Here is a 12,735-nt window from a genome sequence, read left to right on the forward strand (position 1 = left end):
ATGGAACCCTAGGGGCTGAGGAACTGTTGCTTGAACAGCAACTCCACGAAAGCATGTAACTGGTCTTTCATCTATGAAGTTGGTCCTCTGGCTGCCAAGTCATTCACCTGAGCATTAAGATCACTCATTCCAGTTTTGTCACTAGACTCAAGGGTAACCTTATGAGAATAGGGGAAAACTTCATTTATTTCATTTTCAGCTTCAGAGATGATTCTGCTCTTCCCACCTCTGCTTCTGAGGGATGGAGGCACGACAGGGTCTTTGGCTGTCCAGCTGCATCCATGAGTCTGAACTCAGAACCAAGCATTCCGAGCACACAAACCCTCACACCCATTCTTCCAGCATATAAAGCTAACTTAGGAAGAACTATGTCTCCTGTCTCTAAGTGCTGTGACATTCTTCCTTGCTGAGAAGCTATGGGTATAGGCACATAAAAGAAACTTGAAGATGTGTATAGATTGAATCCAGCAGCCATGGAACCCATAGGAGGCTTGGTGTCAATGTGATGACATGGCATACAATTTCCTTTCTTCTGCTTGACCACAAGCTCCTGTTGCTTTAACAAGTACTGAGGAAAATATTTTGTTAACCTGGGGCTCAGATTTTGCTTTCAAGCTATAGACCACTGATCTGATGAGGGATGTTGAAGGAGATAATTGAGTATTAAAACCACATGGGGAAAACAGCCACAGAGATAATTTATTAGCTTATAATTCCATATATTTATAAACATTTGCCCACATTAAAATAACACACACTGAGTTGAGGATAAAGTGTGAGCTGAGAGGAGTCTGACAAAGCCCCTACCTTCCTTAGCAGACTGCACCCAGCTCTGCTCCCTTAGGGCTCCCCTCCTTCCCACAGTCTCTGGCCAGCAAATCTCCAGGATGAACTTGGTGCTAGAAGCAGAGAGCCAAATAAAAAGAATAGCTCCACACGGGGAGAGGGTTCCTCTCTCCTCATGACATTCGGGGTGCTCTGAATAAGTTCCACTGTGGGGATTGGGTTTGGATCAACACAAATGTGCCTCCTGGAAGGCTGACATCAGCAAAACCTTTTCCTTGATTAACTTTGACCTTCTAACTCAAGCACTTTGGGCCTTAGGGAGTTTTAATGGACATTCTCTGTCCTTTTCCATTTTACAGACACTGATTGGTTTTTCTCTCATGGGGTGGTGGGTACTGGGGTGGACAATGTGGAAGCACTACATGTAGCACCCTCAATAAATATCCAGTCTTGCTTCGGGGAAACAGTGAGAGGCTGGGAAAGCAATATCCAACCAGCCACTATTGGGAGACAAACTGGAGGAGGGAAGGTTCTGTTGTTCTAGATCCTCTCTCAGTAGGATAGTCTGCAATTAGATAAGCGTCAAGTTTCTGCATATATACTTCAAAATAGATTTAAATCAGATTAAAATGTTAACATATATTATGAATTAATCATGGAGATATTAGATTCTATACAAATCCACATCCTATAATCCTTACACCAACACCAATAAAACATCTACAGGATAGAAAAGCAACTGGTGGGGGACTTGGCATAAGACAACTGTCTTGATTGATGCTCTGCTGAAAATCCATCTTTTTCTCTTCAAGTTTCCCATTTAGGGGAGGTTAAAAAGCAATTAAACTCCATTCACTGGCATGTGACCCAAAAAAGCCTTTTGTATTTATGATTCTTCTAAAGGTAAGCAAGCCTCTTACAGAAATAATAATTCTTTCCTTGATCCTCTGAATTCTCTCACTGCAGAGAATAGTGAGGACACCAGGGTCCAAAACAGGTGACTGTATTTAGGCTGATCTAATGGAAAAAGGTACACTTGAGCTGGTCTTGACACATGGGGCAGGGAAATGATAGTTCTGGAAACTTAACTTTGAGAAAATGTCTGAGGGCTTCTCAGTTTGTCATCTACCCATTTCTGTCACACCAAAGAAAGCTCAGTATTCCAAAGGCTTTTTGAAATGGGACAAGACTGATTTGGTTACTTTTATAGGGGTGAACTTTAAAAGGAAATTGGAATCTGCAATGATTTTCAACTTTTCAAGGGAGTAGCTATAATTAGACAAGGAGGCTGCTCGGCATGGATTTCGTAGACTGAGCACATGCAGGGCCTGGTCCAACCGGGGGCCTTTCATCTTCTTGGAGGGCAAGAGAGGGCCAGAGGAAGCTAATCAGCCTGTAGCAGCTGGATGCCATTCTCCCTTTAGTGCCATCTTCCTCAGATATAACCATGGCAAGTTCACAAGAGCACAAGTAATGGATGAACAAACTTCACACTTAGGTCAAACAGGAAATTCCTAGAACTTGCTTATATTCATCCTGAGAAACTGAAGGGGTACCTGAACATTAGTAGGAAAAGTGTTTCAGACTTGTCTGTCCACTTGATTTCCCCAGGTAAATATATGATTTAATGCTTCTTGTTTCCAAGGATTGGCTGGGTGGCTTAATACAAGTTCTAGCCCACTAAGAAGACTGACTGACACTTGGTCCCCAGTGTTACTTGTGATGGTAGGGGTACCAGGTCCAACTTCAGAATTCAATGACCATATTTAGATAGAGGTGGTGGTGAGAGAAAAGGATGAAGAAGGTAAAAAAAAATCTTTCTGAAATTGCTTGTTACAAAGGGCTGCTTTTATATTTGAGGGACCTTAGAGTGGAAAGATTTTACTCATGTACAAAAGAGAATCAACTTTTCTAGCAGAAGCTTGAGGAGGGAATACTCTTGAAATGATGCTGGCTATGCAATGGTGTCTCTCATGTAGAAAGTACCCTACATTTTTAATCTCTGTTTGGCTTAGAAAAGATACCATCCCCTGGCCTACCTCCCTTTAGTGTGTTTCTACTGATTGGTCTGATCCAAAACATTGTGGGTTGTTAGAAAGATTTCTATATTCAATATATAACAAGATGCCAGTGAGACAGCTTCCTGTAAAAGGAGAGATACAACACTTTGCAATGAAATAATTTAACATCCTAGATTGGTAGGTGAAGAAACCCACAAATTTTGTAGCATGTGCTTTTAAGTCAAATGAAAAATATATCTTCCAGAATTTGATTCTCTTCCAGGTCTTCAGGGGTCCTGCGTGCCCCCATCTTCTTCCAGGTTGACTTTTGAGAACTGAGTCGAAAAGCACTGCGATTCCAGGCCACAGGTTCTTTGGAGGTGTGGGGCTGAGGTTTGAGAGCAGAATTTGGACTCAGAGATTGAACCAAATCCAACAGAGATGTCTCATACCTGTAAGACACACAACTCAGTCAGCAAAGGATCAGAGTATTAGAACATTAGAATATAAGAAGCCCAGGAGACGTGGGCTGTCTAGGGCAAGCCCATCTTACACAGGTCATATCATGTGCAAGAGGCTTCCTTGGGGGAACTTCAGGGATGGAAAACACCAGAAGGACTTCAAAAACAAGATCCCTGCTGCCTTGTAAGCTCTTCTGCTGACCCCTAACATTCCTTTCTAACTTATGAGGACAGACTATGGAATGGGAAAAGTAATCACAATAACAGTAATGATACAACTTATTGCAAAAAAAGTCCAGGCAGACAGTGGATCTATCCCCTGGAACATACGGGCTTCTCTACCGTCTTGGCAGGGCAGAGAGACTGAGGAATTATATGTAGGTTTTCCATCACTTGGAATTGATATAATGCTTACTGTCATATCTGATTGGTCAGAACCAGTCATGTCTCTACCAAAAGGGGAAGGGAAATGGGTATTGGCAAACACTAGCAATGCCTACCCCATGAGAAATGGGTCTTCCACATAATTTGTAATAATTTTCTTATTTTACAGATGAGAAAACTAAGGTCCAGAGAGGTAGACATGAAATGGAGTCACGGGGCAAGTCATTGATAGAGCCAAGGGGTTTTTAGGACAAGACCTCTTAACTTCTCAGACTAGTGTGTCTGCAATCTTTTCACCATGATAAATAAAAAATATAACCAAAGTAAAAGAAGAAAATGTTTGTGTCCAACTATATTTTAGTTAAAATAGTACAATTAGTTGTAATCAGGCTATATTTCCTGCAAAATTCATCTAAAGTACAAATGCTTATCTGTATGGTCCTGCAGTTACCATAAAAATTCCATTTCTCTAGAAGCAACATTTAACCATGGATTACACTGTGGGAGAAGAATCAGAAAGTCTGTGGTAGGCAGGGCTTAGATTTCGGTTCTACCTTTAGTTTATTTCATTTATTAAGTGTATTGACCATACTTTTACTATCAGAAGAGACCAAATAATTTGGAAGATTAAAAAACAACAAACCTTATTTTAAAAAGAAGAGTTTGAAAATCACCCAATTTAACACAAGAATTACATATGACATAAAGGAAAATGAAAATGAATTTCTATGGAATTTTGCAATAAACATCAGAAAAGAACAGTGTCTTTATCAGATTATGTTCTGTGAGCAGTGTGCTTTAGTTTATTGAGGTGATATGTGATAGGCAGCTATAATGTTGATCAGTTTGGTCTTACCATGCTGAAAATGTTTGATGTTTGAATAATTTAAAGGGATATATCACTTATTCAGATCTATAAAATAGCACTCTTTGAAACACCTGGCCTATTTTAGCCATAAGCATTAACTATGTTGCCTCTGTTCCTCACAGAGCCAGCCTTGTGAGTTTCCTGGGCACAGAGGCTGACTTCAACACAGCTTTATTGTGAACAGTGATAAGCGGAAGGTTTATCTCATCTCCTTTACCAGTCCTATTCTGACCAGGCTGTGGTGACATTAATTCTATTCTCCTCTGAGCTAGAAAGATATATGTGATAAAACCTAAGATGTAGTAACCTTTGCTGATTTGACTTGGCTTCATGCTTCCAATTTAAGAAAGGGCTAGTCTGAGATGATGTACAAGAATAGCCTGGACATAAGTAACTGATTTCATGGTCTATTCCATAGGCTGTACTCCATGGGAAGCTAACCATGATTCCAGAGTTCCCCCTCCCACTCCTTTTTTGATCTTTTGTGATTTTAGTAGACCTTCTCTGACTGCTATTCTAGATCACCAACACCTTCCTCTTCTCTTGCCTTTTAATTGATGGAATGTCCCGGGACTCAATTCTTAGCTCACATATCTTAGTGATCCTGTCTACTCTTGTGGCCTTTATTATCATCTATAGGTCAATAACTTCCAAACGTTTAGGCATAACATCAACCTTGCCCCTGAGTTCTAGACTCATACTCAACCACTACTCATATCTCTACTTAGATATATAATAGACATTTCAAGCTACCCAAAACAGAACTCTTATTTTTTTTTTCTGCAAATTCTAGTCTCCATCAATCTACTTACTCAGATTAAAAACCTGCTATTGCCCTCTGAGCCTTGGCTTGTGCTGTACCTTCTGCTTAGGCAGGTCTTTTAAATTGTGATTATTCTGTCTGTCCATTAATGTTTTTATTTAAATGTCACCTTCTCAAAGAAGGCCTTCATTAGTCACTTTATCCAAAATAACTATCATTTGATAGTCACGTTACTGATTTATGGTATTTTACTTTCTTTATATCACTCAGTATTATTTAGAATGTTATGCACATATATCTTTATATAAATATTTATTTAATATTAATTATCTATCTCCCTTACTAGTATAGTGGGCTTCATAAGGGTAGGGTAATTATTTTGTTTATTGCTGCTATCTCTAGTGAGAAGTAAAGATATCTGATGCAAGGCAGGTGTTACATATTTGTTGAAAAAATGAGCAGTCTCATGGTTTAAGTTTTAATATTTTCTTCCCTAGGCAACTTTTAAAATCTTTGGACAAATAGTCTTTGAGAAATTCATAATGTATTTCTAACATTATGAAAAGTATTTTTCACCCATAATTTCTTCTCCTATACAATTTCTATAAATTGCTTTTCCACTTAATATGTTGGGACTATTTTTCCATAGCAATATTTTACATTATTTTTAATGATTTCAGATTATTTCATCTTCTGGATACACTTTAGTCTTTTTAACCAATTCCCTATTAAAGAGTACTTAATTAAACTCAAAAGTCTTTTGAAACGTAATAAAGCATATCTCTTATTCCTTCAGTCAATGCTCAAAATGTACTCCATATACTAACTTTGAGTGTTAAACATTTTTTTAAATTCTTTATTTCCACTTTTCACTATTTATCCTAAACAGATGGTCTTGCTTCGCACTTCAGGGAAAGTAGAGGCCATCAAAGAGACACTATTTCAACGCTATCAAATTTGCAAGTCTTTCAGTACTCATGCTTTTCTCCTTTTACAGTGAAGAACTTAATCCAGGGCTGGGGCTGTGGCTCAGTGGCAAAACACTTGCCTAGCATGAGTGGGGCACTGGGTTCAATCCTTGGTAACACATACAAAAATAAATGCTGTCCATCTACAATTTTTTTTAAAAGAACTTAATCCATCTGTACTTCTTAGGAATATTTTAGTTTTGATTAGCTACTCAAGAACTTATTTTACACCATCTCTAGCAGCCAGAGAAATGCAAATCAAAACCACCCTAAGATACCATCTCACTCCAGTAAGACTGGCAGCCATTAGGAAGTCAAACAACAATAAGTGCTGGTGAGGATGTGGGGAAAAGGGTACACTTGTACATTGCTGGTGGGACTGCAAATTGGTGCGGCCAGTATGGAAAGCAGTATGGAGATTCCTGGGAAAGCTGGGAATGGAACCACCATTTGACCCAGCTATCGCCCTCCTCGGGCTATTCCCTGAGGACCTTAAAAGAGCATACTATAGGGATACTGCCACATCAATGATCATAGCAGCACAATTCACAATAGCTAGACTGTGGAACCAACCTAGATGCCCTTCAACAGATGAATGGATAAAAAAAATGTGGCATGTATACACAATGGAGTATTATGCAGCACTAAAAAATGACAAAATCATGGAATTTGCAGGGAAATGGATGGCATTAGAGCAGATTATGCTAAGTGAAGCTAGCCAATCCTTAAAAAACAAATGCCAAATGTCTTCTTTGATTTAAGGAGAGCAACTAAGAACTGAACAGGGGGAAAGAGCATGAGGAAAGGATTAACATTAAACTGAGACGAGTGATGGGAGGGGAAAGGGAGAGAGAAGGAAAATTGCATGGAAACGGAAGGAAACCCACATCATTATACGAAATCACATATATGAGGTTGTGAGGGGAAAGGGGGGGGGCGGGAGAGAATGGAACAACAACAGATGAGGTAGAGAGGGAAGATGGGAGGGGAGAGGAGGGGGGATAGTAGGGGATAGGAAAGACAGCAGAATACAACAGTCACTAATATGGCATTATGTAAACATTGTGAATGTGTAACTGATGTGATTCTGCAATTTGTATTTGGGGTAAAAATGGAAAAGCATAACTCACTTGAATCAAATGTATGAAAGATGAAAAAAATAAAAACAATTAAAAAAAAAGAACTTATTTTATTCTCATTTTGTTGTTGTTATCTCAAAAAAGAGAAGAAATAAATATGTGTCATTTTAATAATTTTATCTAGGAAATACATTTTCAGTGAGGTTCTAGAAATTTCCTTTGGGCTTATTATTAGGAATTTTCTAAATCTTTTCATTGCTATTATGAATGAAACTACCTATAGGTGGACTGTTTCGAACATGATCACATTTTGTACACTGGCCTTTTATCCCGCAACCCTTCTACACTTGCTTAGTTTTAAGAGGCTTGTGTAGAATCCATGGGCTTTCTAAATAGACAATCATTTCATCTGTGAACAGGGACAGTTCAGTATTTCTTTACAGCAAGTCTGCTGGATGATTGATTCTCTTAGTGTTTTTTTTTTCATCTGAGAATGTAATTAATTCACCTTTATTCCTAAAGATATTTTCACTAGCTTGATAGTTCTTTCAACTCTTTAAAAAACTATTGTACATCATTCTATTCCCCAGGTTTCTGATGAGAAACACATAGTCATTCAAATCATTGTTCTTCTATGTGCTGTCAATTTTCTCTGGCAACTTCTAGTATTTTTCTACTTTCTAATTTTCAGACATTTAATTATGATGTTTGGAGTGGATTTCTTTGAGTTAATCTTGTTTGAACTTGCTGAGCTTCTTAAATCTTCTTTCACCAGATGTGAGAAATTTTCTTCTAGTGCTTTTTTCCCCCTACTTCATACTCCTTCTTCTCTTTCTGATATTCTTTCACAGGTCCATGGGGCTTTGTTTCTTTTTTCTTTTTTTTTTTCTAATTTTCCTTTGTGTTGTTCAGAGTGGATAGTCTCTATTGATTTACCTACATATTCACTGACTTTTTTCTCTGTCATTCTTATTTTGCTATTGAGCCCATTCGGTAAATTTTTATTTCAGTTATTTTATGTTTTTGGTTTTAAAATAAGCATTTGATTCTTCTTTGTATCTTCTATTACTATGCTAAAACTTTATATCTTTTGATACAATCTAAAGAATGTTTGCCCTTACTTCATGAAGCATAGTTACAAGTTGCTTTAAAGTTGTCTGATAATTTCAGTATTACTGAATTCTTTGGTTTGGCATTCATTGATTATCTTTTTCCTTGTAAGTTGAGATGTTCAATATTCTACATATGCTGAGTAACTCTGGACTGTATCCTGGACATTTTTAATGTCATTCTATGAGACTCTGGATTTTATTTAAATTCTAAGAAGAATGTTGATTTTGTTGTGTTCAACCAGAATTGACAAATTTCAACCTGTCTTCTTTGAGGCACTGTTATCCCAACAGTTAAATTTTAAAAGCACTTTCAGGCTATTTGGATCAGTCCTGTATGTGTCTCACCCAGTAGACAGTATAGGCCCTAGGTAGTGATAAATTCTATATCTTAGTTCTTAAAATCTGTGAGAATTAAGAATGGGAACCAGAATTAAAAAAAAATAATAAAAGACCAAGTAGTACATATTTTAGGCTTTGCTGGACAAGAGGCAAATTCATGAGAGGATATAATTAAAAATTTTTTTTGTAGTTGTAGATGATAGCCTTTATTTTTATGTGGTGCTAAGGATCGAACACAGTGCTTCACATATGCACTAGGCAAGAGCTTTGTCACTGAGATACAGCCCCAACAAAGATATGCTTAATTAATAAAGGAAAGAATATATTTCATAATGTTTTGTCAACAAAAATGTCAACAAAAAACATTTTTGTTGACAAAATGTTAAAGAATAATAATCAAATACATAGTTTAAAATTTTAGGTCTGAGAAAAGTGGAAATTTGTGGGGGGAGTGAGCAGAACATTTCTCTTATCTGGGGTTCAAAATTAATGATCACTTCCATCCAAATTGAAAATGTTCACCTGTTAATGCTGAGCTATAATATGAAGTTCATATATTTTATCTATGAAAAATGTCTTTTCATACAGATAGCTCATGTCAAATATAATTATTAGTCCATAAGTATAAGATTTTAGGTGAACATTTGTAGAATTATACTGGATTTCTCTGCTGATGTTCCTTTTAGTTTGTCATTACATGGCAAATTAATCACTTTCAATTGATGGTTAGGTAGAAGTTTTAATTGCACAGTGAAATAGAATTTGCAATAGAGAAATTTCCTTTGTCCTTATATTCAGGCCCCAAATCTGTAGTTTGAGCTCAGAAAATATATCTGCTGCCAGTTTGTGGAGAATAGGGGTCTCACTTCTTGTTTAAACTTCTGATAACAGAAGAACATAAAACAGTATGAAACTGCCTGTGATTCAGGTAAGGTTAGCTGTCATTGAAAATGACTATCACAGTATAAGTTTATACATAAGCACCGATGTGCCTTGCAATTTTAGGTTGAATTCATTAAGAAGCACTAAAGTCTAAAGCAAAAGCTTATTTTCAAGTTGTAAGAAACTTTTTTTTTTTCTCAGAAAAATTTCATTCTTAATTCTGAACTTAAAAAAATCACAAAAGAACTTTATCACTGCTATGTCACTTGTGACTGTCACAAATCATGACATTTATCCTTTATTTCTCACAAAAATTCAAGGGTGGTTAATTCCATGAAAACAAATAAAATTTCACTATTGACACTACTGATTCAATAACAAATCTAAATTAAAATGTTTTTCCTCAAAGAAGCGGATGAATAACATAATGAATAACCATAAACTTTAAATCCCTTACATTTTCACAAGCTTTGTAAATCTGTCTAAACCTTTTTCTTTTGTATCCATAATTTTTCTGTCACCAATTATAATTCATTTCAGCAGATTCCACTTCAAGTTGTACTGAATTAGTGTTCTGTCAACTTCTTTGAAAATATTCTTGCCCGTAGTTGTTCCACATAAAACTATTCCTAGAGGAGAAATCTCCAGTCATGGTCACTGACTTGTTACTGACTCAGTATCACTGAACTGAATCTCTAACAGTGCTCAACCCATCAAGACTGAAGGAGAAACACCTTGAATAATTTTTCTTGTTTTAAATTGACTATCTATGCTCCTCCCAATTTTAGCTTTTTGAACAACTTTATGTACAGCTATCAAGAGTACTCTCTTTTGTAGTTCTCTCCTATTTAGTACTCTGTCTTGCAAACACCAGTGGTTTTGGCCTCTTCAGACTTCCAACTCTGTCTCCTTAAGTCAATGAACTGCTTTGGCTCCACAGAGGTTCCTGAGTTGCTGTCCAAGAGTATCAATGTATTGCTAATTTCATTTGTTTCTCCTCTTTCAGGGATAACTGACATGTGCATTTAATGTACAATGTGCGAAAACAGTTTCATATATTTTGTTTTTAGTCATTTCAAATGGTGGGAGGATAAATACGATCCCTGTTATTTCATTTTCTTTGAAAGAGGAAGTACTCTGATAAAGATCTTAATTTGAATTTCAAAAACATGCTTTAAGAACATGCTTTCCTGATACTTAAGAAAAATGCCAAAAACATGTTGGAGAAAAGCTAGCCTTTTTAGCAAATGGTGCTAGGATAACTGAACATCCCTATGTAGAAGAATGAAACAAGGTCCTTTTTTTTCACCCTATAGAAAAGTCAACTCCAAGTGGATCAAAAACCTTGAAATTAGACCAGAAACTTTGCAACTGCTAGAAGAATACACTGGCACAACACTCTAGCACCAACTTCCTAAAGTTCAAGAAATAAAACCAAGAATCAATAAGTAGGATGACATCATATTACAAAGTTTCTGTACAGCAAAGAAAACAAGAGCTTAAAAAACAGTCTACATAATGGTAGAAAATCTTTGCCAGCTATTCCTCTGACAAGGGATTAATATCCAGAATATTAGAAAAAGAACTGAAAAACAAATAATGCAATTGGTAAATGGACAAAAGAACTAAACAGACATTTCTCAAAAGAAGAAACACAAATGGCCAACAAATATATCAAAAAATGTTCAACATACCTAGAAATCAGGAAAATGTAAATCAAAAACTATATTGACTAACCTTTTATTTCACTCTAGTAAGGAATGGCAATCATCAAGAATACAAATGATAAGTATTGACAATGATAAATTCAAACATCGTTGGTGGGACTTCAAATTAGTACAACTACTTTGGGAAGCAGTATGAAGATTTCCTCAAAATATCAGGAATAGAACCACCATATGATCCAGCTATTTCACTCCTTAATATTTATCTAAAAGAATTAAAATCAGCATACTATAGTGAAACACCAATTGTTTACTGCAGAGCAATCCATAATTGTCAAGTTATAGAATCAGACCAGGTGCCCATCAACAACAGATGAATGGATATAGAAAATGTGGTATGTGTATACAGCGGAGTTTTACTTGGCCATAAGTAAGAATGTAAATTATAGCATTTGCTGGTAAATGAATGGAACTTGTTTTAGAGATTTTTTTTTTTTTTTTTGCTGCTGTGACCTAAAGACCTGACAAGAACAAGTTAATTTGGAGGCTCAAGGTTTTAGAGGTCTTAGTCCACAGATGGCTGGCTCCATTCCTTGGGACCTGAGGTGAGGCAGGACATCAGGGTGGAAATGTATGGCAGAGGAAAGCAGCTGGGAATATCACACCACGAAGTAGAGAGAGAGAAACCCAAAGGCATGCCCCCAACGACCCACTTCATCCAGTCACACCTTACCTGCCTACAGTCACCACCCAGTTAATCCCTATCAGTGGATTAATGAAATGATTAGGTTAAGGCTCTCATAACCAATTAGTTCACCTTTAAACCCTCCTGCACTGTCTTACATAGGAGCTTTTGGGAGATACTTCACATCCAAACCATAACAGAACTGGAGAACATCATGCTAAGTGAAATAAGCCAGACCCAGAAAGTTAAGGGCCAATTGTTTTCTCTCACATTTAGAAACTAGAACAAAAGAAGGAACGAAAGGGGGTAATCTCTTGCAAATAGAAGGGAGATCAGGGGAGTAGAGGAATAGAGGAGAGAGGAGGGAAAACAATCAGGAGGAGTAGAGGAATACAGAAAAGGGAGGAACTGCAGAATGAAATTGACCAAATTAGGCTATATACATATGCAGTGAATTTCACCTTTATGTATATCTAAAGCACCAATTTAAAAAATTAGAAGATCAGTAGAGGAAGGAAAATGGGGGAGGGAATGAGGAAGTATAAGGTACTGAAATTGAATCATACATCCCATGCATGTATGATTATATAAAAATGAACCCCACTGTTATGTATAACCAAAATGCCCTAATAAAAACATTTCATACAAAAAAGATCATGCTTTGTGACTGTATCTTGCTTTCTTATGGCATTCAAGTTTTGCCAATAAGAAATTTAACCTGCGGGGAAATGTTAATTGTTTTGC

At 36.8% G+C, this 12,735-nt stretch overlaps 1 protein-coding gene across 5 annotated transcripts in view; it reads right to left on the minus strand.

Moving 5' to 3' along the window:
- Positions 1-693: 693 nt before the first annotated feature.
- Kiaa1328 (KIAA1328 ortholog) overlaps positions 694-12,735 on the minus strand; it is a 249,069-nt gene continuing 237,027 nt past the window's right edge. For 4 of the 5 annotated variants that reach the window (XM_076836586.2, XM_076836585.2, XM_076836589.2 and 1 more), the window contains one exon: positions 694-3,238. In XM_076836586.2, the coding sequence (XP_076692701.2) occupies positions 3,028-3,238 (211 nt within the window). In that variant the 3' untranslated portion in view covers positions 694-3,027. The remainder of the gene's footprint in view (positions 3,239-12,735) is intronic. The other variant, XM_076836590.2, reaches the window with a different exon arrangement.

Source organism: Callospermophilus lateralis, chromosome 17 (assembly GCF_048772815.1).
Source record: "Callospermophilus lateralis isolate mCalLat2 chromosome 17, mCalLat2.hap1, whole genome shotgun sequence".
NCBI lineage: Eukaryota > Metazoa > Chordata > Mammalia > Rodentia > Sciuridae > Callospermophilus > Callospermophilus lateralis.